Below are 27,750 nucleotides of genomic sequence, written 5' to 3'. Positions count from 1 at the left end.
AGGGGACGGCTCAAGAACAGGCGGCGGTCGAGCTGTCAAAGTCGCACACAGACACACACTGTCCCGATACCGAACCTGCAGAGGCGCCCTCAGAGAGACACAAGCATCCAGCAGAGGCCCAGCCTGACCTGAATCAGGGGTAAGTAACAAGTTTTACACTGCCGGAGAAAAGTGTCAAAGTGTCTGTGTTTGGCTCCAGGGCTGCAGGTGTACTGGATTTTAAGCTCAACATAAGTTATGTGAGTGAAAAGTACATTAGGTATCTGTCAAGCCAACCTAACTGTAAAGTGTGTGTGTACCACAGTTTAGAGAGCATTAGGGGAAAGTGCAACAAGTGTGAGTTATTTTAACAAGTTAAGGTGAGAATCATTTAGGAAAGTGCAGCCTCTGTAGCTACTGCGTACAACATGTAGCCTGAGGGGTATGTTAGACATACAAACTAGTGTTGATATCTTGTTGAAGTGATACACATGTGCCTCCAAGACAATAGACAATATATGTGTAACCTTAACATTCTCACCTTACCATGTGGCCATCATGAAACGTGTGATGGCTAAACACTTCGTCTGGTAAAAAGATTTATGTTGGATTAGCTTGTTTACCAACAGACCTGTCCACATACCTGTGTAGCTTTGAACACACCCTTTTTAATTCACCATATGTTAAGTGATAAAACCCAAGATATCTGGTAGTTCTGAGCGCTCACTGTCACATACCCTCATCCTGATGACCCAGTTCAGATTTATCAATCCAACAAGCGTTTATCGTCCACAGATCATGTCACAATCCGTAGAGTTAGCAAGAAGAAGACAAGCAGTAAGTTGGTTGATTTGTCTTGTCCACTCTATGTGTTCAAGTCTGAGCCATCACTCAGTACAGTGAGGGTGCAGTATTAATTTATGAGGGTGCAATGATACACTCAGCTCTTACATAGGTATAGTACACAACACAGAGTGAATACAAGTGAATACACTCCACATAATCCTTAATTAAACTTTGAGAAAAAAGCAATATTACTTTTATTTCTCCTGAAATGCAGCAAATAGAATATTGTGAATATTGTTTTCTTTGCTTGCTCTGTCTGAATAATAGCTGGAAACACAAAGATATTCAGTTTACAATAATATAAAACATATGAGAAAAGCAGCAAATCTTTAAATCTGACAAGCTGGGACCAGCAAATGTTTGGTATATCAATTATCAAAACTACTGCTGGACAATTTTACTGTTGATTGATCGATTTATTGTTTCAGCTCAGGTTATGATATGGATAAATACACTGCTTCGACTGCATGTTGTGCTATTGCTCTCCTTGAACCAGTGGGAAGATGTATGTCGCTGCAAACAGATGGCAAGCAAAGAAACAGAGTTTTTGAGACATTTTTTTAAATTTTATTTTTTCATGAAAACTATGCACTAATCTATTATAAGTGACATGAATTCAGGCTATCCACAGCTCCTGTTCCTCTTGAAGAAACAAGTCACATTTTAAAAATATAGATTTTGAGTGGAATATCACTTTGAAGTATCAGTAGAGCAGTCCATACAGTTTAAACAGGTTTTACACTGACTCTTTTTGTATATATTGTTCCAAGTACTGTGTCCTTGATATTACACCACTGTCTCTAAGTTCTGAGCCTCCCCCTGCATTAGTATTTAGGTTTGTACTTCAAAATGTGTGTGTCAGGATCTGCCAGGGAGATTTATGAGCTCACAGTCTCTGTAGAGTCTGTGGCTGCATTTTGTCCTATAGAGCTTCACAGGAGCAGATCCACAGCCAAATCTCACATACATTTAATGACCTCGTTAACTGTCAATCAAAAGAAACATAATCAGTAACTGTTTTGATGACCTAATAATCACTGAGGACATTTGTCAAGGAACAATGCAAAATAATTCCCGGTGGCAGCTTCTCAAACGTGGGGATTTGCTGCTTTGCTTGGCTGTATATTATTGTACACTGAATATATTTGGTTGTCGGTTGTAAGAAGCACATCATTTGAAGACTCTGTGAACGTATGATGGGAATTTTCCACTTTTTTCTGACATCTCTTAGACCAAACAACTGATCAATGATTACTAAAAAATGATCAACAGATTAATCTACAATGAAAATAATCATTCATTGCAGCTCTTAATACTTGACTTAGTTGCACTAAATGGTTAAAGCTTTAACAAGCATCCTTACTCATAAGATCATGATGTGTTCTGGCTACACAACCTGTCCTGTCACCTGCTGAGCTGTTTTCTCATGCCAGAGGGCTCATTTGCATATGAACATGTTTATATAATAGTTTTGTTCTGGTAATACAGCATCATTTTTAGATTTCATCTGAAGCTCTCCCTTGATCAAGTATTTCAATTCGCAGGAACGAATAAGGCTGAGGGAAGAGGAGCATGAAAGAGTTTTGAGGTCATGGCCACACCTTGACCATATGACTTATAAGAGAAAGTAGCACAGCAGAATAAGCTCTGGTATTTGAGCGCGTGTCATTGTGCAGCAGTGTTTGGTTTTTTTTGATGCGTCTCTTCCTACTTGACTGTTAAAAGTGTCAAACATTTGCAGGCAGAGAAGATGAGTTATGTGAGTTGATGGGAGAGGTAGATTTTTCTCAGTAGGACGATCTGTCTTGCTGTGTTCACAACAAAAAGGCATATTTTGGCTATATGTGTATTGCATGTGCATTTGGCCTTATACATTTCTAATTGGTGTCAGTTCGATTTCTTATTTACTGATAGTGTGTCAGATTATTGTGTTAGATTATGGTTTATTTTTGCTATCCTATACAACCACTAGACGGCAGCAAAGACATGTCTTTTGCTTGAGTGGAAGACACTGGCTGACAGGTTACTAGATTACAGAGGAGTAGATGAAGAAGGCTCATTAGATAGGGAAGAAAAGTGCATCTATTGTTTATAGTGTCAGAGGAATGTCTGAAACAACCCTCAAAACATATACAAATCAGAATAAAGAACCCAATGTAGTTAGTTTTCCAACACACGACCTATTTGACTTTTTATTTGTGCATTAAAAGAGGCTTTTATAGCAGAAGAGTTGTCTGCTTTGGTAAAAATACATTTTATGGAACTGTTTACATGTTGAGTTAAGGCGGGGAACTGAAATTACTGGTTACATCTTGCCAAATAGTGTCAGAATAGCTGTCAGCAAAGAAGGAGTTTTTTTAATTTTTTTATTAGTGCAATCTTTCCAATACAGTGTGTGTTTGTGTGTGTGTTTGAAATGCCCATCATTTATAGTTCCAGCTCTGTTTTTTTCCCCATAACCTGCCAAGAAACAAGTTGTGGCCTCCAACACCAACATACTTTCTGGTGAACAGGCATGCTGATGTTCACTGAGGGGCAAATAAGGCAGCCAGGCTTCCTCTGTAATGGAGTCAGAGGAGTAAGACACACATTTAAACCAAGGATCCCACCTGCTGTACCTCCAAAGACCCACCGGTAAAGATGCAGAATTTTGTGAGCTATTACAATCAGTTTTGTAATATCTGCTAATATCTTGATTTTTTTTTTTCATGAACTTATAAAAGTCTGAAAAATTAATTCAGTAGTTTGAAAAAAAAAAAACCCTCAAAGAGCCACAGGTGTATAAAGACATTTCTGGTAGGATTAGATCTGAAGCCAGTTGAGCCACTTGTACATCTTTAGTCAGAACTTTACCACTGAGCTTTGTCCTTTGTTTTTCTTCCAAGTGTGACTGATGGGCTGTTGCCCAACAGCTTACAGGAGACACAGGTGGAATGACAAACTTGTGGAGAATTCCCTATTGTTGTGAATGGCCGTCTATCTGCAGAACATGTAACGCAGGGGTCAGACCACACCTTAACCTGACTGATGTCATCTTGAGGAAATCCTGCCCCTTGACACTTGGCGGTGACACATTGACAGACCAAGGTCATAGGCCAAGAGATGGCTGTTTGTGGTTTTTTTTTACATCATTTAACACTTTGTCACTAATCAGACAAGCAGACATATTCCAGTCTTTCCTCATCTCACATCACAGTCAGTTTTAGGAGCAGTTTGTTGTTGGAGTCTCAACATTTGACCTTCTGACTTTATTGACACATGCTCCACACCCATCATTTACACTGTGACTCTTATTTCAAATAGTCAGTCTAATTTAGACTAATAGCAGCAAGTAAATATTTTAATCTTTAAGAATTGCTCAATTCAATAGGAGAAATCCCACTGTATCATTATTTATCTATCACGTGACTTGATTACGTCTGTTTTTCACCAGCACCTTTCATATTAGGATGCTTTGTAAATAATCGTAAATGAATTGATCTTGCATGACTGTCTCGAAATTGCTAAGCATTCATGGTATGAAGGTAATCGTTCACTGGTTATCACAATAATCGGGTTAAACAGAGAGCGCTGGACTTGAGTGTCGCTACCTTTAACATTGATTGATGTAACTCTAACTCTCTTGGGCAAAGCTTCTTTGCTGGTGTTTGACAGTAAAACAGATGGGATGGCAGCTCTTGCAGAAATCCAAGCGCTCACCACTAACACTACTGTACACTCAGTAAACCTCCATCATCAAACATCCTTTAATCCCCTGTAGATGTGTAGAGGCAAGGGAGGCTAAATGGGAAGTACATGCCACTGGGATACACATGCACTCTTTCTCCACTCATAGATTTCCATGTAAATCATATATGTTTCAACAGACACTCAACTTGAACTGAAAAGTGTCTTTTTTTTTTTGTCCTGAAATCATGTTTTGCTCGGTGGCTTCTCATGTGAGCTTCATGTGTTTGCACAGAGCTCTAAGCAAACATTCAAAATCAATATTACTAAAGGCTCCGCCTTTGATGCACTTTTTCTAGTCTGTTTCCAGTTTTTGTGTCTTATGTTAATAACATTGTGTTTTGAATTTGCAGCAATGTTTCTCTGTGAATTCTTTTTAAGAAAGAGAAAATAATCCCAAACATCCAGCTGTACACACACATGGTTGTCATTCTCAGACCCAGATGCCTCGGCAGGGGAGACATAAAAGGAATGCTTTTCACTGTTGTTTTGCGTGTTAGGCTTGGTCCACTGTGTGGTGACCAAATTCCAACACATACCGATTACCTATTATTAACAGCAGAGTATTTTAAGGATGTTAATCAGTACAGAAAGACGAATTTGCTGACGAAGAAATTATATGGAGGCAGATGTTATTGTTAACCAGGTGAGACAGAGAGCTACAAACTGAATCATGAATATACATAATTGTATGTTTTAACATTCCCCCAGACTGAGTGTCACTCAGTCTTTGAGGACTTCATGTCCCTGTTGAGGCTGGTAGGCTACATGTTCAAGCACATGTATGTGTGTGTGTGGGGGGTGGGGGGGTGGGGTGGGTGGGTGGGGGGGGGGGGGGGGGGGGGGGGTGTATGTACAGTGTGTGGGTTGTCAATGTGCCTACCTGTCTCCTTGTGTTTTAGTGTGTCAAACGTGACATAATTTGAATGTTACAGTGGAGTTTAGGAGGTTTGGGATCGCTGCCAGAATTTTGTGGGTGGCCTCAAGTGAGGGTGTGGTTCTGTGGTTAGACCAGCAGTGTACTCACCATGTCTCAGGAGTGCTTGTGCTTGGAGAAAAAACGTGAAAAAGGCTGAGGGGGGGGAAAAAAAAAAGATTATGTCTGCCAGTGTGAGACCCTGATTTGTATGAGGTGAGATTTCAGCAAGGAGGAGTAGGTTGTGTTGTAGAAAAAACACAAAAAAGTCACATTAAAGACTAAGTAAACTTTGGTTTGTGGTTTAGCTACAGTCAGTGTCACTGATACTCAAATTGTACCCATTAACTTATTCACTTCACGTTTTGCATTGCTATGCACTGTGACTGTGAACTTTTTTTTTTTAAATTTCCTGCTGGTATTTCACATTTTTTGTGACATGAAAGAATCTGCATTTCTACATTTTATTAAAAAACAAACAAACATTTTAATTACATTTGTCCTCATTTCTGTTCCTTGGGTGCAAATTACTTTCTGCCAAGAAGAAAGAGAAATGCCACACAGATCGTGAAGCATGTCTAGTTTTACCAATTAACTGTTATTCTAACTCTTGTGATGGCTTTTTTATTCTCTGCAGGTTTTTTGAGATCTTGGGAGCCACTGTGTAAACCTACAGTACCCATTAACGGGGCACTGGGTACCTATGCGTCAGTATTGCATCCACAATCACAGCATACATTGACCTTTAAGATTTTTATTTCTTTCATAATGTCAATATGTTATTCACTGAGGCAATTATTCTTGACCTTTAAATAATCCCCCCCAGTCCTTTGCAGTCATTGATGTCACCTTGAAGGTGTAGAGTGTAATAGCATCTTCTGTGCCAAATAGTTCAGAGGTGTAATGTCAGGGTTGATGACCGTGATTCACAGTGTGCGTTCTTTTGTCTAGTTTCAAAACCTTTTCATCATTTACTGGTAGTCACACAGTCAATGAGAACAACATGAAACTATTTGCCATCTAAGTCAACAAGATTTTTTAGACCCCTCCTTAAAACTTTCCTATCCTGCAGATCCAAAGATCTATTAAATGTCAAATGATTCACTAAGTAAGGTCAGAATTAATGATGCACTTATGACATTCAATTGAATACTTATTTTGGTTCAGCAAACAATGCTGCTGATGATGAAGGAGTTTTTATTTTCTTTATTGACACTCAAATTACTATAAACCAGATCCTGAGTGAAGGTAATCTTTTTTCAAATAATAGAAAAACAAATCCATTTTACTTGCATAATGACATTTTCAAACTTGAACACAGTTCATAAATTCAGTCAGTCATCCTCTCTAGTCAGTGAAGAACTTGGCTTTTTATGGAGCAATTTGATTAAAAAAAAAGAAAAAAAAAGTTATTGTAGCAAGTGCAATACAAAAGAACTCACTTTCTATTTTGACTGTGTGTTGACTTTTCTGTAATTTGAGTTGTCAGCTGACAGAGTTTTGTTTATGTTGCACATGATCCTTCCTGTACAAACCTGTTGATTTTATGACTGTGTGTGTTTGTCTGTAGAATAAATCCAGCTGATTCTCCATTTTCCATTAGAAATGTCTTATTCTTTCAAACATCATAGGTCAGAAACTTAGGTAAAAAATTAGTAAAACAACTGTTGCAATGATGAGGCCTTTGTAAACTATACTTGGCATTGCATTGCATGCAAGTCAAGATATTCAAAGTGGCTTTGTGTCATTTGCATTGTAAATTGCATTGTTGGCATTACATGACACTGCAGCATTTTATACACTGTGGACCAGTTGCCATTATTAAAACAGACTCTAGCTTCGTCTTGTCTGTTTTTGACAGATATTGTCTGTTTTTCTTTTCCTTTCCTTGTCCAGGTCCCTGACACTTTAAAGGACCAGCGCAGCAGCTTCAGAAAGTCAGGAGACAGAAGCCGACCAGGGATCGGTTGACAAAATGAATTCAGGCTACAGCAGCCTGAGCACCAGACTGACCGTAAAGAACTTGTCTCCTCCTAAAGAGGATGATTCCAAAAGTCGTTTCCGTAAAGTATCTCTGATCACTGAGGGTGATAGCCTCAGCCAGGATACAGTGGACTTAACCACAACAAGCACCACTGTGACTGAGTCAAATGGGACAGATGTTGGCTTAGAGTACAGGTGGAGAAATAGATTTGAGGGGGTTTCGCAGTATAAACCACAACAAACAGAGGACTCCTCTTTTTCTGACTCTCTGAGTTACAGAATGTCCAACACCTACTCCAGTAGCTCCTCTTCTGCTCTCCCCGAGGCTACAGCATACAAACCCTTCAGCAACACGTTTTCCTCCTCCCCCCCCTCTCCAGAGGAACGCTTCACCCTTAGTGACAGGACCAAAGTTTATCTGAGCCATGAGAGCGAGCCAGAGGCAGTGCCAAAATATGAGTGGAGGAGGAGCTTAGCGGGGCAGGAGGGGCCTGCTGCACCTGCAGGTGAAAGAGAGGGACAGAGAGAGGGAGAGGCAGAGTCAGAGAGGATAAAGTCACGCTGGGACTCACAACAGCTCCCTGTGTCCGGTTTCTCCTCTGCACTTCAAACCAGCCACGCCGACAGTTTCCAAGAAGAAAACGACAACGATTCATCTTCATTTACTGGATTGTTCAAGGCCACACTGGTGGAGCTGGACCCTGGAGCTCCCCCCTCCACTCCACCTGGCTCCCCCGACATAGACTCCCCCAACCAGTTCGACATGGATAGCCTGGTGGATACCCTGAAGAATATGGGACCTTCCCTGAGGCCCAGGGCCATGGGCCCACGTGTACCCCCCCAGGCCCTTGTTTCCTCCCTGCCTCCCATCGTAGAGGATGCTCCCAGCCCTGTCACCTCTGATACCCCTGCATCCCTCACCAGTCCCACAAAGAAGGCAGAAACAACAGGCGCCCCTGCTGAGTCCCACAATGGAGTGTACCTACTGCCTGCTGACCTGGGACTGAAGAGGAGCTCCCCCAGAGACACTCGTTCACCACTGGAATTGATGAAGCAGAACCAGCAGGTACAGTACACTGATATCTAAATTAAGTATATTGTCTTTGCTTTGTGGGAAACCCACATCCATAAGTTGAATTTACTAGGGATTTAAAAATACAACATAAATTAGAGTTCATGGTTTTCACAAAACAACTGTGAAAATAATGATACTAGTTTATATTATTATTTTATATAAGTTACATGTGTGACTCATCTTTAGAATTTCATACAGATTACCCAATTGGTATATATATATTTTTTTACTTATCCTCTGAGGAGATTTGGCTACTGATACAGAAAAGAGATTTTAAATTTTTTTTTAAATGACCCCCTTCCAATGAAAATAATGTTTTTAACCTTGTAAACATGTCCATATGTTTTTTATCAAATACAAGACAAAAGAAAAATACCTTAAGCAAATTTAGTGGTCAACTCCATAGCTGCATATTTCCACCTCGGAACTGCAAAACAAAACAAAAAAGAAAAAGAATGCATTCAGACAGCTATGTACTTGCAGGGGAAGAAGTAAAAACCTTGTCAGGACAGAGAGTGAGAGTTAGCGCTAGCATTAGCACAACCACTAAAACTGTGTCAGCCACAGCCACTTACGAGCTAACAAACAACATAAACAAAAAAGATGCTAATATGCTTCCAGCCCCTTTCCAGAGTTCTTTCTCTTTACTTTTCATGTAAGAACACCATGTTGAACAATATATTAATCATAGCAGAGTATTTCTGCATACTTTAAAATGTGTCTGAGGCTAGCTCTAAATTTTTCAAAACTGTCTTCCCCACAAACAAAACTCCATTCATGTCCATTCTTCCATTCTATGGTGGTGTAGGCAGAAAAACCAAGAGTCGAAGAGATAAATGACAACATAGTTTTTTTTTGTAACTTGGGTCAACCAACCTTGTGCCTTATTGCCGTACTTATGCATGTGTTCAATCACCTGCAGGACCAGCAACCGCAGTCTGGTGGAAGAGGCCTGAACTTGCCCTTGAGAGCATCCGCTACCAACAGTATTGTAATGAGAAAATCCTCTGACTCCTCCCCTGAGGACTTAAAATCCCCAGTGCTTAATGGAAACGGACTGGGCTCTCGCCTAGACAACAGTGTCATCTTTGGAGGCTACAGGTCATCATCCATAGATCAGCCAGTGGAGAATGGAAGGGCCCAGCGCTCACTCTACCGCACCAGCTCGCTGCCAGAAACGGGGCCATTGAGCGATCGCATGAGCTCAGGAAAGGAGCTGAATGAACTCGGCCCCGGGAAAGATCAAGTGGGGTCCCGCTTTGAGCGTTTCTCCTTCCTTTTGAATTCCTCATCCTCCACATCCGGCTCCTTGACTGGAGCTGAAGACCCCAACGCTCGTATTAGTCGGCCTCCGCCACTGAGCATCAGTTCACCACCCTCCACTAACAGCCCGACCCGCCTCCTCAGTCCTACTGGCTCCATAGACCTTCACAGGCCGTTCACCACCACAGACTCCCCCTTATCTTTGTTTGGCCAGACACAGGGGATTGGGATGGGTGTAGGCACTGGGACACTGGGCACTCCCATCCTGCAGAGGAGCTTCAGTAGTGAGGGCACCATGGGGGTCCAGCAGCCTTCATTGTTCAACAGCATGCATGGAGGGTCTCAGTTCCAGAGCAAGGAACCTGAGCCTGACAGGAATTTAATGTCGAAATACAGGGCCTTCCCTGATGCTTATGTGAGTATTTCTACTATTATTTTTGGTTACATTTAAACATATAACAAACCGAACAAGAAATTATTTAATCAGAGGAAGTTACATGAGTTGCAGATGCATAATATTGCCAAGGAAATGGGAATGTTAAAATTTATAAGGATTCTTGCGTTTGCACCTTTTGATAAATAGGTTGTAGAACTAATTTATGTAGGAGCAGGCCTCAGGTCAGGGAAGACACAGCACGATGTGTATGAATAATGCATTTTCCTGCAGTCCAAGGTGGAGGTAAGTGTGAGAATGCAATAATAAAAGAAGCAGTTTCCTTTTTTTTTTTTTTTTTTTTTTTTTTGAAGCATCCAGGTTTGGTTGCAGACAGTATGCATAGTTTGCAGGCAAAGGTTAAGTGAGGCTTGAGATGGTAACCACATCTATATAACAATTTATCTAGGAACAGAAACAAGGAATCTAGATTCCTCTGAGGCCATATCAGCCTTTTGCACAGTATCTGTGTTTACTTATTGTGTAGGCAGCTCTCAGCCTCACTCTCAGATCTATTTCCCTCAATGTCGTAAAACAGACAAACAACAGATCAGTTTACAATAGGTGAGAGGGATGACTTCATATTTGGTTTGCTCTGCACACAGGAAATGGCCCCGTTTGTTTGGCTTTTGTTGGCGTCTGCATACCTTCACCTTCACCTTTACCGTAACATATACAAGTACTTGTAGAGCAACATCCTTCACTAAAAGTGGAAGTGGTTGCTCTGGTTCCAGTAACAACCAGTGCATCAGTAGTCTCAGACTGGTTCTGCAGTAATCATATGTTAGCAAAATATTAAAGTGGTAGTCAGTGGGATCCAAACTCCTAATTGTTACGTGTCAGGTACACATTATTCCCACTTAGCATCACAAAATCGCACCGAAGAGGGTGTGTATCCAGGCTTATGTTCTTGCATGTATGCACTTGTTCTTCCATGCAAGCATTTGTGTGTGCATGCGAAAAGCTTAACTGCTTCGGACATATCTTCAAATGATTTTTATTGGCAAGGAAGAGAACATCTACTCGCATGTGCACACACTGCAGTGCACTCGCCCTCTCTCACACTTTACTGTCGCCTGTCTAACAAACCAAACCTAATTCTGGATCACAGGGCTACTTTCAGTTGTTCTTCCTGTTTCACACCTCTGCAAAGAAACCAGAAATGATTTTAAGCAATTTTACTCTCAACCATTAACCATAATAATTAAGCATTAAAATTTGCAGCCACATATGCCAAGAGTTCCGAAGCACAGAAGTGACCCCTGAGGGAAAGTTGGGGTGTTGCGACAAGCAGTTAAAACCAGCTCCTCACAGTCTGACGCTGTTAATGGTGCTGTTCTCTGCAGTGCATTATTTCATTTTGTTGGTCATTTTTCTCCATGCATAGCACATGACAGTTGAGTTATCTCTGTCCATGCAAATAGAAAAGGAGTGTCAGCCGCATTCTGCCCTGTGTAGTTTTAATCCAAATGCTTGCACAGGATATTCATCCACAACTCTAGAGGTCTAGGAATAGAGATCTGCAGGGGGAATAGATCACAGCAGTAGATGTTATTCAGACAAGGGGAGTCTAAAACTGTAGATATAGAGGTAAATCTGACCACACTTGTGTTGCAAATATTTGAAGTTGCATTCCTACCTGCTATTACTTCTACAGAGGCAGCTGATTACAGGTAGCCAATTACACACTAGCTTGTTTGAGCTATAGTTTTAATGCAAATATTGTGCTATAATCTAGATTTTTACATTCTATATAAACTTTTGCATGCTAGATACCTGAATCAAAGGCCACTGATCGTATCAGATGCGCTTTATCAATTGCAACCATATAGAAAAATGTGGCTTAAACTATGCCGTCGATAGATTTGATTTACTCCATTACATTTGAATTGCCTATATATCTGTATAAACTGTCTTGTGCCAGAGATCCAGACAATGAGCTGGCTTTTATCAACAAAAGTAGTGTGTAAGTGTCCTGTTATGACGTGGGTGTCAACAGGGACGTATTTTACAGCTTCATCCTGTTTCACTTCAGTCAACTGAAAAAACAAAAGAAAGTAAACGGATTAGGCATTGTCTCTAAAAACGACACTGCAACAAAAATACATGAGTTTTTAGGAAATTTTGAACACACTCACGCAGGACTGATGCGTGTCACTGTTTGTCAAAGGGTTAATAGCATTACATCCTGCAAACTCCTTCATGCAGTTAAACCCTCAGTGAAACTTTTGTCAGCAGGTGGGTGTGTGGCAGAACACTGTCTGCTCTTCTCTGTTTTTTAAAAAATATTTATTTATTTTTTTAATCATTATTCATGAAGTTTCGGCTGGGCTCCACACCCATCTCAGCTATCTGTCTGTTCCTGCAGAGACAAGGCCACACCTTGCCTCTTGTTTTTAATCCTCATATTTCTGTTTGCTTAATGTGTGATGGAGCGGAGTTGACAGAGCGGAATAAGGAGGTGACAAACAGATTATCTGTTCCGTCCCATGAGTTTTCATTTGTTCTGTCCATCAGCTTCCTGCGTCTCATGTTCATGCAGATTTTGAATATGCAGTTTGCTGAAACTGCAAATTCCATCTGTGGTACCTAATTTTATGGGAGAGCAGATCTTGTGCTCAGGCTGCCAGGCGCGAAGGAAACAGGTGGAGGGAAAGTGTCATTGTGAGTTTACATTTCAATTGGGCATCAAGGCAGCAGTGAACACATCACTCCTCATGAATGATGCAGTTGTTTAACCTTGTTTTCAGCTGCAGAGGAAAGGCAAGGAGAGGTTAAGAAAGAAATGTACATGTCGAAAACTGGCCTGAATGATTAATCTTTTTGAGAATAACAGTTTGAAATTGCAAGAGCTGCAAGTGTTTTAACAAGTTTTAAAAGTGAAGGTTTAAGCCAGGCACCACTGATTTCACTAGCTAGCAATAGCATTAACTTTTGCTCAAACAGCTGTGGTCCAGAGCTGTAAAAATTGGGGGTCATCAGTCAGATATTAAAACATTGCCCGAAATGACTTAAAGGAGCTATTTGTAAGTTTTGCTATTGCTACATAGCCAATGTTAGCATTAACCGCTGTTTACTTACCAGTCTGGAAGAAACGTTTGTGAGTTAACAGCATCAGACTTCATTCCTTTACTCACCAAGAGCTGTCTCCAGCGTTGGAAAGCAATGCCAACGTTAGCTCGTTTCTATCACGTCTTTTCTTCTACTGAAGTTAGCACGCTAACCAGCTAGCCCCAGCTGGCCATAACACTGCTCAGAGGGTGGCAGGGAAAACTTACAGATACCCTCTTTGATCAGAGCAACTGCAACAAGACGTTTGAGTGTCACGATTGAATATTAGCTAATATCCAGTGCCCTACAACAACAGCATTAATTTATCTGATTCTAATCATGTAGAGACCAGGTTAATTTGTGATTATGGTGGGACATAAAGTAATTAGTAGACAACCAGTGCAGGTCATATTGATATTTATTCCGGCCTTTTAATCACCTTGGCCTCGTTCAGTGGTGCTCAGGTGATCTGAGGACATAGTTTTCTACAGACAGAAACAGTTTGAACAAACAATTTTAAAACTGTTTTGAACTGACAGCAGAGAGCATGACTACACACTTTGCATTAGTAATTTATATGTTTAACAGTTCTCATTATTTTAGTCACCCTGCTTTTAATTTAATTTCTTCGTTGTATTTGATGTTTCACAACAGGCCCTTTGCGACTGTAACCATGATTTCAAGGCACCGTCTTATTCTTCCATATTTTTCACAGCTTCGAAGAGCCAGCAGTGCACTTTAGATCACCTGTGAGCCTGACTCAGGTGTTGCAGGCAGACAGGTTACAGCGCCATGTCAATCAATATTGTCTGCAGCATTTGTCACTCACCAGTTTGGATCAGGCTTTTGTGCTCAAAAGCAACTACATACGGTACACTATACACATTGCTATGACATGTTGACTTTGTTGATTATGCAATACTGCAGCATGTCCTATGACAACACTGTTTTGTAGAAACAGTTCCACCTACACTCACATTAGGACATAAAGACATGTGGTTTTACTACATGGGGACCATTAGTAGTTCGGACATAGTGTGTGATGTTGGGTTTACATTAATATGCTGCAGGTGAAAGCTAAACTACCAACACAAAATATTAACCTATGTACCAAATTGCCTTTGGCCCATTTGGCAGTTAATCAAAATGAACATATATAACAACTGATAATATGAATACTCTAATTACTCACAAAATACAATGGAGAAAAATCATGAAAACACCATAAGACAGAGGGAAAAGACTATTGCTAAAGACCAATTGCCTGTGGGCAAGTGACTACATTTCGTATGTTCTTATTTGCCAAAGCACCAGTCTTAATCTTAACCTTTACTATTTGAGGAATTGGTAGCACAAATGAGAACGCGCTCTGCTCTGGTAAAACATGTATTTTTTCTCCCATACAAGTAAAGCTTACATTTTTTATGTGAAAAAAATACATCTACTAAATGTCAAAGCTTCAGGACTCAGTATACAAAAAAAAAAAAGTGCAGGTATTTGGCAGATGGAAGGAAGGTCAAGCGTTTGTACTTGCTGTGTGGTGGGAAGCAGGGTTTGTTGTGTGGTATGTCTGCAACAATAATGAGTCACTCTTTTATTTACTAGGTCAGTGCTGAAAAGGCACCAGAGAGCCTTTCAGCTCCTCAGCTCACTTTCGCTGAAAATGGGAAAAAAAGGTGTTATGTTGCAGTTTAAAAAAAGTCCAAACACTATTTTGCCCTATGCGGTTGGTTAAATTCAGCTGAGATTGGCTATTTTTTATGTATCTATTTAGAAAATGTTTCCAAATTAAATTGGAGCAGAGAAGGACTCTGGGGCCTGCTGAGATAATAGCTTGGGTAGCAGGTCCTCTTTGGTGGGTAACATGATCCAGATGATAACCTGTTTCCTACAGTGCTCCCAGAGAGTAAGAGAGGCCAAGTGATACCTGAGACTGGACACACACACACACACACACACACACACACACACACACACCAACCAATCTCTCTTGTAAATCTATATGCAAATTGAACAATGCTAACCTGCCACATTCCAAACCCCACATGTAAATGTGCCAAAATTACATCAATATCCCAGCCAAGATTTGTATGGCAGGAAATTCACATTGTACTCAAGAAGAGAAACAGTGGGTTCTTTCATTCATTTCATTCTTTCATCAGGTTTCTAGAACAATTGCAGAACCAACATCAGTTGAGCTCATACTGTTGTTGTGGTGTTAGAAAGCATCCAGTTAAAAAGGTACGCGGGGAGGAATGTCTTCTCATCTGTCAAAGAGGTGCTTGTTCTGACATAAATGATGTCCTCTGTCCTCACATCTCCTCCCTGACGCCCCCAGAACCTGTTGGACAGGGTGACATCATCATAAACAATGTTAGGACTGTGTGGCATGTGTACATTCACCTGGTAGAAACTGGGTTTAATCAAAATGATGGCTGGGGTTGTTGCGTAACTGCATTGTTATCCCTGGTTCTATTGTCTGCACGTTCGCAGTAAAACTGAAGTCAGCCAAAATAGAGACAACAGAGTTGGGTCTAACCTTAAACTGGTAATGCTGAACTGCGTACTGCAGTTTCACATCACTAGGTCAACGTTAATAACAGTATTCCTCTAATATTTATCATGTATGAATTCGTATACAACTTTGTGCTTTCTCTTGGCTTCTATCTTGAGTTTTTATCATATTAATTACTTGATTCAGGATGAAAAGAGAGATAATGTATATATATTTGTCTGCTAAAACTTTTTTTTTTGTCCACAGCTCACTAAAGAGAAGGAGCATGGGAAGCTCAATCCTCGTCCTGGAAAGGTGAGTCTCTACACGAAACGCACTCTTGGTCTTCAACTGCGTGCTGCTGAGATACATGTGCGAGTTCACATTCAAAGTCACTGGTGTCTACAGCCTCACAGAGCCACTTGTGTGACTGCAGAACAATATGCACAAGAATACGAGTCATTTAGTCATTTTCTTTTCAACAAACAGCGTATATACCAGCAAACAGCAACGGCCCCTATTGTTACCAGAGTTTTCTTGTGAATCTCAACGTGGTTTGACATGCTGTTCCACATTCATTCACATAACTGGTTTACCTGAGGGGGAAAAGGCATTGACACAAGTCTTGACTATGTTTTTTTGGTTAATATGTGGCCTCTTACATAACTGCTATTTCATAACCATTTTTCAGTAGAAGTAGGAGAATGTCTGGTAAAACTATTCGTTTCCCACCAGATAACCAAAAGACATCATTGAAATTTCAGGCTGTGATTGATGCCAGAAAACAGCATACGTGCTACTTGTACCTGTTCCAAGGTGTCTGCATGCATTATTAACATTTAAATGTCAGGCCTGCTCCTGCATGCAGACGGAGAGCTCTTCATTTTTTTCACTGAGGTCGTCCACAAAGGATCTGGAGCACTGGAGGTGGAGCTGACATTTAGGTTTAGCTACTGGGTACTGTTCCATGCTGCAGGGCCTCAGACCTGAATGGACGAAACATGTCTGTACTGTATATGTGAACAGGTTTCTTTTTTTTTTTAACATGTGAGCGCAGCCAGATTCAGCCTTAAGTAACAGTGCATGCATTAGTGCAAAGTTTCAGTCAGCTTTTTCATGTTTGAAATGCTAATGATATTCAGGCACTAATGCCACTGTGCAGTGCTACTACCAAACTGTTTAACTTTGTCCAGTTCTTGTCTTTGGGGATAAGAATTAAACTTATGATTTATTCTCAGATATGAAACTGGATATATTATCACTGGGTGATATTTGAGCCATTGTTTAATGGTTTTTCAGTAGGACAGGTTGAGCTCTTGCCTGCAGTAATGCTTTGTCGTTACATTTTTATCTGGTCTGCCATTGTATCATTCTCACCGTCCAAGTTATTGGCTTCTCCTGTGAAAAGTGACTTTCTAATCTTTTTTATTTGATTAATGTCTTTGCAAAGCTTTAGATCTGATGATCTTTCACTGAAAGAACAGGAAAATGTCTGTGTCGGAAATGATCTATTCTGCCATCTCTCCACGTTTTCGCTAGATGTACATTTTTGACCGACCGGGGATGTGCGGCCAGAGGATCGAGGTGCGCAGTGATGTCATCGATGCTACGCCCTGGGAGCTGCAGGAGACCATCTCCATCAGGGTCATCAGAGGAGGGTGAGCGTTTGAACTGTACCCCCACTGTCCATGCTTACACATACATGTTTGCTGCCCCAAATCTTCCCTTGGGACAACCTGTTATCGAGTCTGCAGCTGTCCTTACTAATTCATATGTAAGCGGGAGAAAGTCGTGTTTCTTCTTTCAACATAAGCTTGTTTGTTTTTTGATCTCGAGCTGTTTCACCACCACAGTGTTTTTCTATTACTTCGCATACTTGAAGTGCACTTTAATTTGACATTTTCTCTTGTAAAAACACTGCATACTAAACCTGCTTAAACTTGGTACACACATATCGCCTGGAGTAAATTTTAAGTGTAGCAGCACATCTAAATCCACAAGTCCACAATTAGCACAGATGTGAAGGTTGAACATAAATTGCTCACAAATAGCGATACAACAATATGCATCCAGGGTTAAAGTATTTTCCTTGTTTGTCCCTTTCAGCAGATTCTCGCCAATTATAGCAGTAAACAAACAGGTCTGTTTTCCTCATGCCACCACCACATACTTGGCACTTCATTAAACCTGAGGCCTTCTGAAATCTTCAGCATCACAAACATAGATAGGTGACGCCTCTGCACCTTGTTCTTTTAGAAATGTGAGGTGTGTAATTTAACACTGGTTTTTCAAAATAAACCCCTCTCTCCAGATGCACTTGTGTATCGCGAAAACAAAACTCCCTTTGATGCAGTGTGGACATGCAAATGCCATCAATAGCTGTCACACCCACGCACAAGCTTAAACACACACTTGCCTCAGATGTGGAATGTTTAATCGAATGCAGCCAAAAGTGTAAACCCACAGAGGCACTGATGGCACTGCTCTGACCTGCACACACAGCTGGCTTAACATCTTACAATGAGGTAATTATACTGTCAGCTCACACATCACGCAGCGAACCACTGCCCAAACCACAGCTAATGCCATAATTAAAGAGTTATGCATTGTATGCATTAAGTGGCATTTGTAATCAATTAATCTTTGATTTAAACTAAGATTAAGATTATTGAGAGATTACCTCAACCAGGCAGTACCACAGGTACTAAGGTTTAAAATGAGTGAAATGCTGTACTTTTAATTCCTCGACATTTATTTGATAGCTTCAGTTGCAAGTTACTTTTCAGGTTATCATTTTACATACAAAACATTAGATAAACATAGAAAAAAGAAAGACAGAATTAAAGATTTTGACTTGTGATCCCTTATAAAAAAAAGCAGCGTCTAGTAGGAGCCCAGTCATGTTTCAGATGTGTATGAGTTGTTAGCAGTTTCACCGAAGAACACTCTCACCTTTCACCTTTAAACCTCTTAGATGTGCTATTTTGCTGAAAAGCGGCTACTTCACCCACAGCCAAGTGACAGTTATGGGATGATCCTAACACTTACACTGTTGGGGAAGAGTCACAAAGTCTGAACTTGCCGGTTAATCTCAGTTACACAACAATATGTCTCCTTAAGTTTGCCAACAGTATCTAACCATGCACCAGACCAAGTACAGTTACAGGAGCAAAGCCCCTGAGTGTATTGAACTGGTCAGTGGTGTATTTTATTTCTTGTTAATATCACTTTTATTTCTCAAGAGGGAGACACTTACACAGTCTGGCTTTAAATCAATTATTTGACACCCAATGAAGTAAAATTTCCCACACTGAAGATGAAAGGAAAGTCCAAAACAAGTTGTGTCACAGAACTTTATTAGTTCCAGTTCATCTTGTGACCCTTTTGAAGGGGCTCATTGAACTACACTACCAAATTGCATATGAAGTACAAGTACATTTATCTGATGATAATAGGCTTTTATATTATAAATGTAGGACTTTTACTTATAACTGTATTATTTTTTATTTTTATTGGGTTTTTTTTTTTGGTGGGGGGGTTGTATTGGTAGTTTTACTTTCTTTAAACTGGCAGTTTTGCTTTCACTGGTTTTCCTAGTTTTCCCCATTTCCTCCTTGTTTATGTGTCTTGGCCATCTTTGCATATGTCTTTAACCTCCTCTCCTCCGCTCCCCTCATCTCCTCTCCTCTCCTCTGAAAGCCTTGATTTAGTGCGAACACTCTTGTGACAGATTTCAGAATAATAACGCAGCAGTCTTAGCCAAAACAAAGTATTTTCATTGCATCAACACAGTCTATGAATTCTGCATCAACACATGCCCAGAGGAATTTAACCTGTGGCCCTCTCGTTGTCCTCCTCTCCTCCTCAGATGGGTGCTGTATGAGAAACCCAACTTCAAAGGGGAGAAAATTGCCTTGGATGAGGGAGACATAGAGCTCACCTACCCCTTCAACCCCCCAGAGGAGGAGCAGCTGCAGAACGGACAAAAGGAGGGAGAAGTAAGCGATGAGCAGACGGAGACCAAGCCAGCTAGGAGGTTCATCATTGGATCCATCCGGAGAGCTGTCAGGGTAAGACCAGTTCTGTTAACTCTGTTGTTCATGGGTGTTGTCCTCAATTGTTGTCACACAGTTAAGATCTGATGGCGATGATAAAATACAGTGGAACTTTTTAGTCTTTAGTGTTATCGCTTCAACATTGTTGTCTGATGATAAAAGGCAAAATAGTTCTCAGATGTTCTGTATTGTAGCCTTTCAATGACTGTCTGCGCCTTCACTCTATAGCCTGTGAATATTCTCATTCCACTCTATAGCACCATCTAGTGTCCAGAATAAATACGACAACCTGTTCCCCTTGCCTTGCAAAGGGATGGGAAATATTTTAAGGAGTGATCTATTAAATTAACAAAAAAAAAATTGCCCAAATTACACAACACCAAATGTTCCAGGAGTCTGAAATAGTCAATAATATTATAATAAATAACAGGTTATCACATGTAGATATAGTTTTCCTACATAATGCAAGACCTCTAGGAGTTTAAACATTAAACACAAGAGCTGTAGACATATTTGAGGTAATTTAGAAATGCTGACACCATCATGTCGTCCACCAGACACATGTATTTTTACAATATACTCAAAAAATGTATTTACAGCATTTATATCTCAGTCACAATTCTTTAAAAAGCAAAGAGATTCTTAAAATGTTTATGTCATTTATGTACATTTAGAAAATAAAAGTACAGGCCAATTTATTGTTAAGATATTTTGTCAACTCTGAAATGTCAGTGTCGGCTTTAAAAATCTAGCCTTGTTTGGGCTGTAAAACAAACTTTTAACAGACCCAGAAAACACAAAGTTTTTCTCAGTTCCCCCAGGACTGCAGCATTACGAGCTGTTATCTCCTCCACCACATGACATTAATGGATGCTCTCTGTGCTCCCTCAGGACTACAGCGTCCCAGAAATCAGTCTTTTCCCAGAAGAAAACGCTGAGGGGAAGAAGGTCATCTTCAGAGACACCTCTGAAGATGCCAGGATTTTTGGCTTCCCCATTAAGGCCAACTCTATCATCATCAACGCTGGGCTGTGAGTCATGAATTATGATGCGGGCTTTTTCTGCCATTAATAATTTGTCATTGGTGCTTTATTTTGGCCGATTTGGCTGTTTTCACTCACATTCACACTGTTGTACCTCTCAGATGGCTTGTGTACGCACAGCCCTTCTTCCAGGGGGTACCACGTGTCCTGGAGGTGGGGGGTTACTCCAACCCTGCAGCCTGGGGGGTGGAACAACCCTATGTGGGATCCCTGCATCCACTCAAAGTAGTAAGTGGGACAGCACACTGTAAGGAGTATTGACAAGCTTCTCCACTGTGTAAAAGAGGATCCACTGATTGTTTACATTGTGTGAATGGGTTTGTTTTTTTACCACAGGGTGAACCAGTGGTGGAAAACATGTCTGAACCAAAGGTAAGAAAATATTGTTGCGCCACTCCTATATATGCTTTGACTTTGATTGAGATTGCTTGTCTAACAGCAGCAATGTGAACGCCACCTATGATTACTGAAGCTTAAAAGGTTGTTAGTGCGTCCTGAGTGTGATTCCCACTCTGTGTCTCTAGATGGTGATCTACGACAAGCCGTACTTCTCTGGGAAGTCAAGGACCATAACTGCTAACATGAGGGACTTCATGACCAGAACAGACAGGCAGCAGACTGTCTTTATGTACAACGTCAGTTCCCTCAAAGTAATGGGAGGAATGTAAGTGCTGATTTCTAATGGTTGTATTCACTGGTCCATGAAAAGACACCTCAGGGATCATTAGTTATTTTGGTTAAATAGTAAAGCTGTGCAATTCAGGTATTGGGTAATACATGAGGCAGAAAGCCAATGACAACCAGCTCAGACGTGAGTGCTTTTTAACCCTTTGTCTGCTTCTGCGACTGCAGCTGGGTGGGCTACGAGAAGGAGGGCTTCCGAGGCCACCAGTACCTGCTGGAGGAGGGAGAGTACCACGACTGGAGGGTGTGGGGAGGCCGTGATGCTGAGCTGCGCTCCGTAAGGGTGATACGAGCAGTAAGTTTGTTTGTAATAAGTAACAACCAAAACATTTCAAATCCTCCACTAAACAAAAAGGAAGGAGTGGTTCCCGCTGTGAGCAAACTGCAGAGTTAATGGTCTGGAGATTGCGTTTATGAAAAGTGAATGGAGGCTGAATTAGAAAGACTCCAACACTGACTAAAATAACAGCATTACTGTCACTGCTGGAGGTCGCTAACTTGAATTTGCTTTTGCACATCAGTCATTTTTGGTCAGACCTCTAATCCGCTGGTGAAAATCCAAGGACATACCACGTACTGTCACCCGCAGTCCAGCAAAGAAGTCTCTACTTCTCCCTGTTATTGCAGCAACCACAAACTTTCTGGCTGCATGAGCCAAATCTCTTTGTTGCTGAGGTGTTATTTTATTTTGTGAACTCATGCACTGCTCAATTATATTAATGATGTTATTAAACTTTTGTTTGAACTTAAAGGTCCCAAGTTGTATAAAGTGAGATTTCCATGTCTTTTATGTTATAAAGCAGGTTTAATAAATATATAATACTGTTAAAGTATCAGAGCACTAAGTCCACAGAGAAATGCACACAGTCTGTACTCAGAAACTTTGCCTGAAAATGAGCCATCAGGACTTCTGTAACTTTGTATTGTCACAACAAAGCAGTTACCTTCCTCAGCCATGCCCCAAACCCAGCCCACCTGGAGCCACCATCCAACCTTGCAGGATTTGGTTTCTCTGACTATTTACCTGAAATCTGCTACATTTTTATTCGATCACTCAGAAAACAGCCACCGACCTGTTGTTGCTAAGCTCCAGACAGAAGTCTGAGAGAGGAGATGTAAAACTACATTGAGATGGTTGTTCTACTTGAAACCACAAATATATCCTATTATGGATGTAAAAACTTCAAATAAAACACAAGAAAAGTGTAGAATATAAGACCTTTAATAACCGAATTACATATCACACTGTACGTGCATCCTTCAAGTCTGATCTAATCTAAAAGTCAAGTCTTTTAGTCTTATCTAATCTGCTCTCCTCTCTGATGAGTGATTGGCCTTCATTATTCTGACAATGAGTGCCAGAAGTGTAATTGATGCCAAGAGCAGATGTCACTCTGGACGGGATCAGAATGACCCCTGGACATCATCATTTTGTTTTCATTTATTAACTCGAGAGCCTTTAAACATTGCATAATACAGTAATAAAAATACAATGGCCACTGGCAGGAATGACTTAAGTAGTACTTTTCTCCCCTTTCACAAAATACGACCGTCTTACTTTCTTTCTCCTTCCAGTTGAGTTTAATTTCCAGCTGGCTGAGGTAAAGGTTAGATGTCCCCAGACTGCCCCTCATTTTTCATCCAGTGTAATTTGGGTGAACTCACCCATCTTCTTGCTCTTCTGCAGGACCTGACAGAGCCGTTGATGGTGATGTTTGAACAGCCAGAGGAAGATCAGGAGGGCATGCAGGAGAACACGTTCGAGGTGACCGAGGCCATTCCTGATGTCGAGCTGTTTGGGTACAAAACCTCCACGCGCTCCATCAACGTAGTCAGCGGGGCGTAAGTCAATGGACACTATATTCACTGCTGCTGTAATCACTAACTGAAGTGGCAGTGTGATACAATAATCAGCTAATTGTTCATTTTCCTTCCAGATGGATAGCTTACTCCCATGTGGACTTCTCTGGGGACCAGTACATCTTAGAGAAAGGTTTCTACAACAACTCCGCTGACTGGGGCTCTCAGGACACTCGCATCTGCTCAGTGCAGCCCATCCTCCTGGTGAGGACGGAGAACACAAACCTATCAGCAATATTTGATGAGTGTTATATGTTACTCACATATTTGTTTTGTGTTTGTTTTTAGGCTCCAAGTGACGGCTCGAGGTCCAGGAGTGAGGTGAATATATTGTCCTGACATCCTCAGTTTTATGTCTTTTAATGCTCCCCAGTCAAGTTGTCTATTATATTTTTAATCTAATATATATTGTAGCTTATCCACAGTTTGACCTCACTTTTAGAACAGGTATTTGGTGTGCTGGTTGCCACAGAGTTGAGAGAAATCGTGACAAGATTAAACAGAAAAAAGACAGGGTCTGCTAAGACAGATGCACACACTGACACATCATGAGTCATAACTTATAAACTATTATATGGCCACACAATAATGTTCCTCGGTTTTCCTCTCCTGTGCTCTGCCTAGTGTCTTGTCAAATGTTGCAAATGTTGAGCTTGAAACTTTTGGCAGGAGCTTTTTCTTCTGCAATTTCCTCCATGAAGGGAAAACCCCAAACTGATCAGCTTCAGAGAACAAGAATAGACGTATTGTTTCCACCTGAAGCAGCCTAAACCAAAGACATGCCAACATTTAACCTCTTATTTGTCCTCCACTTGGTCTTGCATGTGAAATATTAAATAGTAAGTACAGTACAGTACACTGCATTGTAAAAGAAAAAAAGAAGAAACTGTAATCAGCGATTATAAGGCTGCAATAAAAAAAAAAGAAGATAAAAATCACTAAAGGGATAAAAGGCTTTACGACAATAAATGTGCTGATCTCTCACTTTCCTTTCCTTTCCTTTCCTTTCCTTCTGTTCGTCAGATCATATTATACTCTGAGCCAGATTTTCAGGGCGAGTGCCACATCTTTGACCGCAACCAGGATGAAGTGTCAGAAAAATTCCTCATCAAGTCCTGTCGAGTCGTGGCGGGAAGGTAAAAAATCATTGAATAAAGAGGGGAAAAAACAGTCTGAAATACACAGAAGTAAAGAGGAATGTGGGGAAAAAAAACATACCAAAAATAATTCTCTGTGTTTCAGCTGGGTGCTCTATGAGAATCAACACTACTCTGGGGATATGTTTGTCTTATCTGAAGGAGACTACCCCAATTTAATCAGCATGGGATGCCCCCCCAGCTGCACCATCCGTTCTGTCAAGGTCGTTCCAATGGTGAGGAAGCTCTCATGTACTTCAGAAAAATGCTTTGTATTCTTTCCTATTGTATTTTGCTCTGAACCTCCATCCCCTCCGTCTAGACCTTCTCAGTTGCCTCCATCTCCCTGTTTGGCCTTGAGTGTCTGGAGGGCAGAGAGATCACCACAGAGACTGAGATCCTCAACATGGCCGAGGAGGGTTTGAACAACCACGTCCTGTCTGTCAAAGTCAACAGCGGCTGGTTCGTGTTTCACTCATTGTGTTTGTGTGTTTGGGGCGAGGATGTTAGGCCATGTGCTGTTTGCGTGTTTGCATTTTGTATTTGCACTGATGCATTTCACAAAGTAACTTTCTGGTTTTCCGCATGAGCGGCAGCTTTACATGTTTTTACGACGGTTAACAAACTACATAGGCGGGACATTCGCCGATAAACCTGTTAAAGCATCTTGATAGTCATCTGATACAGTGAACAACTATTGAAATGCTTCTTTTGGTTGCCTTTGGGTGCTTTGTGATAATTAAGCCACAAAACACAGTCTAATCTTTGCTTTTCCTCCCTTGCAGTTGGGTGATATGTGAACACAGCAACTACAGGGGGCGCCAGTTCCTTCTGGAACCAATTGAAATCACCAACTGGCCAAAGTTCAGCTCACTGAACACTATTGGCTCAATGTATCCAGTCAGACAGGTTTGTTAACGCTCATCTTTACAACATAGCCATAAAGTACACATCTAAAAAGGTGAAATTTGCATCGTAACCACTTAGTTATTTCACCACAATGTGAAATGCAGGACAGTAGATCACACTGAAAACCTGAGTAGTAAATTCTCCTTTTCATTTTGGGCAGATATAAAGTTTTATCATTTATTTAAAAGGTAGTATGTATCTTATTTTGTGCGAAAAGAAAAGGGCATAAGCCTTGACTACTGTTACTGGATGGTCCTGAGCCTTCTCTTGACAGATATGGTGGCTGGACAACTAAACACAAAAAGCCACATCCATTCATTCATCAGTAGAAGAACCTAATTCATAAAGTATAAAAAGAGCATCACTTTTGCACTTTTACAGGACTTGATTAACATCTCCAACATCAAAATCGAAACCATAACTATACTCCTTTTCCAAACCCCCCTTTGCCTCCTGCAGAAGCGCCACTTCTTCCGCATCAAGAACAAAGAGAGTGGTCTCTTCATGTCCGTCCAGGGCGGCGTGGAGGAGATGAAGTCAGGACGAGTGGTGGTGGCAGCAGAGGTGGAGCCAATGAGCGACATCTGGTTCTATCAGGATGGCTTCATCAAAAACAAGGTAATGCATTATTAAAAGCTTATAATGTTGGTAGCATCTTGCAAACCAACGCCTGAACTGAAATTTTTTGTTAATGTCTTCTGGGCTGGTCTGATCCTGCTCCCTGTGCGTGTTCTGTAGATGTCCACAAATATGAGTCTTCAAGTGATGGGCAACGTCGAGCAGGCAGCCAAGGTGGTTTTGTGGTCAGAGACTCGGCAGCCTGTCCAGACCTGGACAGCCAAGATGAGAGGCCTCATCATGAGCCTTACTTTCTCTGGCATGGTCCTGGATGTCAAAGGTATGAAGAAAGAAGAAGAAGAGGAAAACATGGGCTTTAGGCAGTTTAATCTAATCATGTATTTGATTGCACACTTCCTTAAATATTCTTAATATGAATGCAAACTTGTGAGAGTAGTTTAAGTTCTCCTTTCAGAGTAAGAGCTGGTATTTGTTAGCATTTATTTTGTGAAAACCTCAGATAATATGGGGTTTTATACATTTTTATATCACTTATACTTTACTGATTACCACTGAAACCCTCATCATGATGGCTTTAATTTTTCAAAAATTTTTTTTTTCCTTTTCATTAGGTGGCAAAACTTACGACAAGGACCATGTGGTGATAATGCCGGAGAATGATGAGAGGCCGAGCCAACAGTGGGAGATAGAGTTGCTATAAAAACCTCAACCTCCTCTTGACTCAGCTTTTCTAAGCAGTAATAATATTCCTATAACATACTGGGAACCAATTGCTGCCACTGCCTTATGATGTAATTTATTCAAGTGCCTGTAATGTTTTTTATTCTGAACTCCATGATCCATGTAACTTGTGAGAACATTGCGACATTGTAAGCATTACAAGGCCTGCAAAGCTGCACCAGACAGTTGAGTGCTTTGCAAAGTTCTGTGCTTCTGTTAGTTTTGTATTTTGATTCCATTTCCTCAAACTCAGTTGACTTGACTTTCTGTATGTGAGGACAACAACACAGAGAACTGTAAGTGCCTTGACCTGCTGCAGCGACTGGTGTGCACACCTCAGTTAGATCACAAGCAAGATTACATTTTTTTTTTTGAGGATGTACTGAGCTACTGTACACACCCAGCACAGACGGGCCCATTCTCTTGCACCCAGAGATCAAGGGGATGGTTTGACCTACTGCATGACTTTGACTTTTATCTGATCATTTGTCAACAATTTGGATATTCAGACTCGAGTTTCCTTGTTTGAATTATTCCTGGCTCATGCAAATGTCCTGGCTGTGGAAGCGGCTGTAGTTTTATAACTTTGTTAACAATGGAGCAAACCAAGTTTTAATTGCTTTCTGGAATGATCACTACACTGCTACCAATGCTTCACACAGATAATGGAAGAATGAGGCCAAAAAAATGCGTAGTAGGCAAGAAATGTGCATTATGCTTTTTTTTTAAATAATATTTTTATACATATAAGTATCAGTGTTTGTTTATGGGAAATGTTAGAGTTATGCAAACAGTATATCACATTGCATGCTGCAGTGCAATGAAACGGGTTGTGTGTGTTCCGTTTTCTGTCACTTTACTCTGTCTCTTGTTGTATTTGTGTTGTTAAAATCTGTTACCTGCATCAGCTATTTGTTAATATTTGATACTAAAGATATAATGTCAACTGTGATGTAAAAGGGAGTGGTTTTAACACATTGAAAACAAAAATAAATGTT

General features: G+C 40.7%; 1 protein-coding gene across 1 annotated transcript; it reads left to right on the top strand.

Annotated features, from left to right (window-relative positions):
- On the top strand, positions 1–27,750 carry crybg2 (crystallin beta-gamma domain containing 2). The gene is made up of 21 exons (XM_071499613.1): positions 1–139; positions 7,364–8,516; positions 9,448–10,203; positions 16,034–16,081; positions 17,306–17,424; positions 19,635–19,836; positions 20,713–20,852; positions 20,966–21,092; positions 21,201–21,236; positions 21,389–21,528; positions 21,717–21,843; positions 23,236–23,390; positions 23,486–23,612; positions 23,697–23,729; positions 24,432–24,544; positions 24,651–24,780; positions 24,867–25,006; positions 25,330–25,453; positions 25,913–26,071; positions 26,192–26,351; positions 26,644–27,750. Exons 2-21 carry the CDS (start codon positions 7,443–7,445, stop codon positions 26,730–26,732), a joined length of 3,999 nt encoding a protein of 1,332 aa, XP_071355714.1. The 5' UTR covers positions 1–139; positions 7,364–7,442; the 3' UTR covers positions 26,733–27,750.

The sequence above is a fragment of the Trachinotus anak genome, unplaced genomic scaffold, assembly GCF_046630095.1.
Source record: "Trachinotus anak isolate AG129_WGS33_773 ecotype Australia unplaced genomic scaffold, CSIRO_AGI_Tana_v1 ptg000016l, whole genome shotgun sequence".
In the NCBI taxonomy this organism is placed as follows: Eukaryota; Metazoa; Chordata; class Actinopteri; order Carangiformes; family Carangidae; genus Trachinotus; species Trachinotus anak.
The sequence above is the reverse complement of the archived record's forward strand: the minus strand, read 5'-3'. Positions and strand labels throughout refer to the sequence as shown.

Coding starts and splice junctions, on each gene's coding strand:
- crybg2 (XM_071499613.1), top strand. CDS start 7,443: ATGAATTCAGGCTACAGCAGCCTGAGCACCAGACTGACCGTAAAGAAC. Junction 21,844..23,235: donor CCGTAAGGGTGATACGAGCA/GTAAGTTTGTTT, acceptor GCTCTTCTGCAG/GACCTGACAGAGCCGTTGAT. Junction 24,781..24,866: donor CTGTCAAGGTCGTTCCAATG/GTGAGGAAGCTC, acceptor CCCTCCGTCTAG/ACCTTCTCAGTTGCCTCCAT.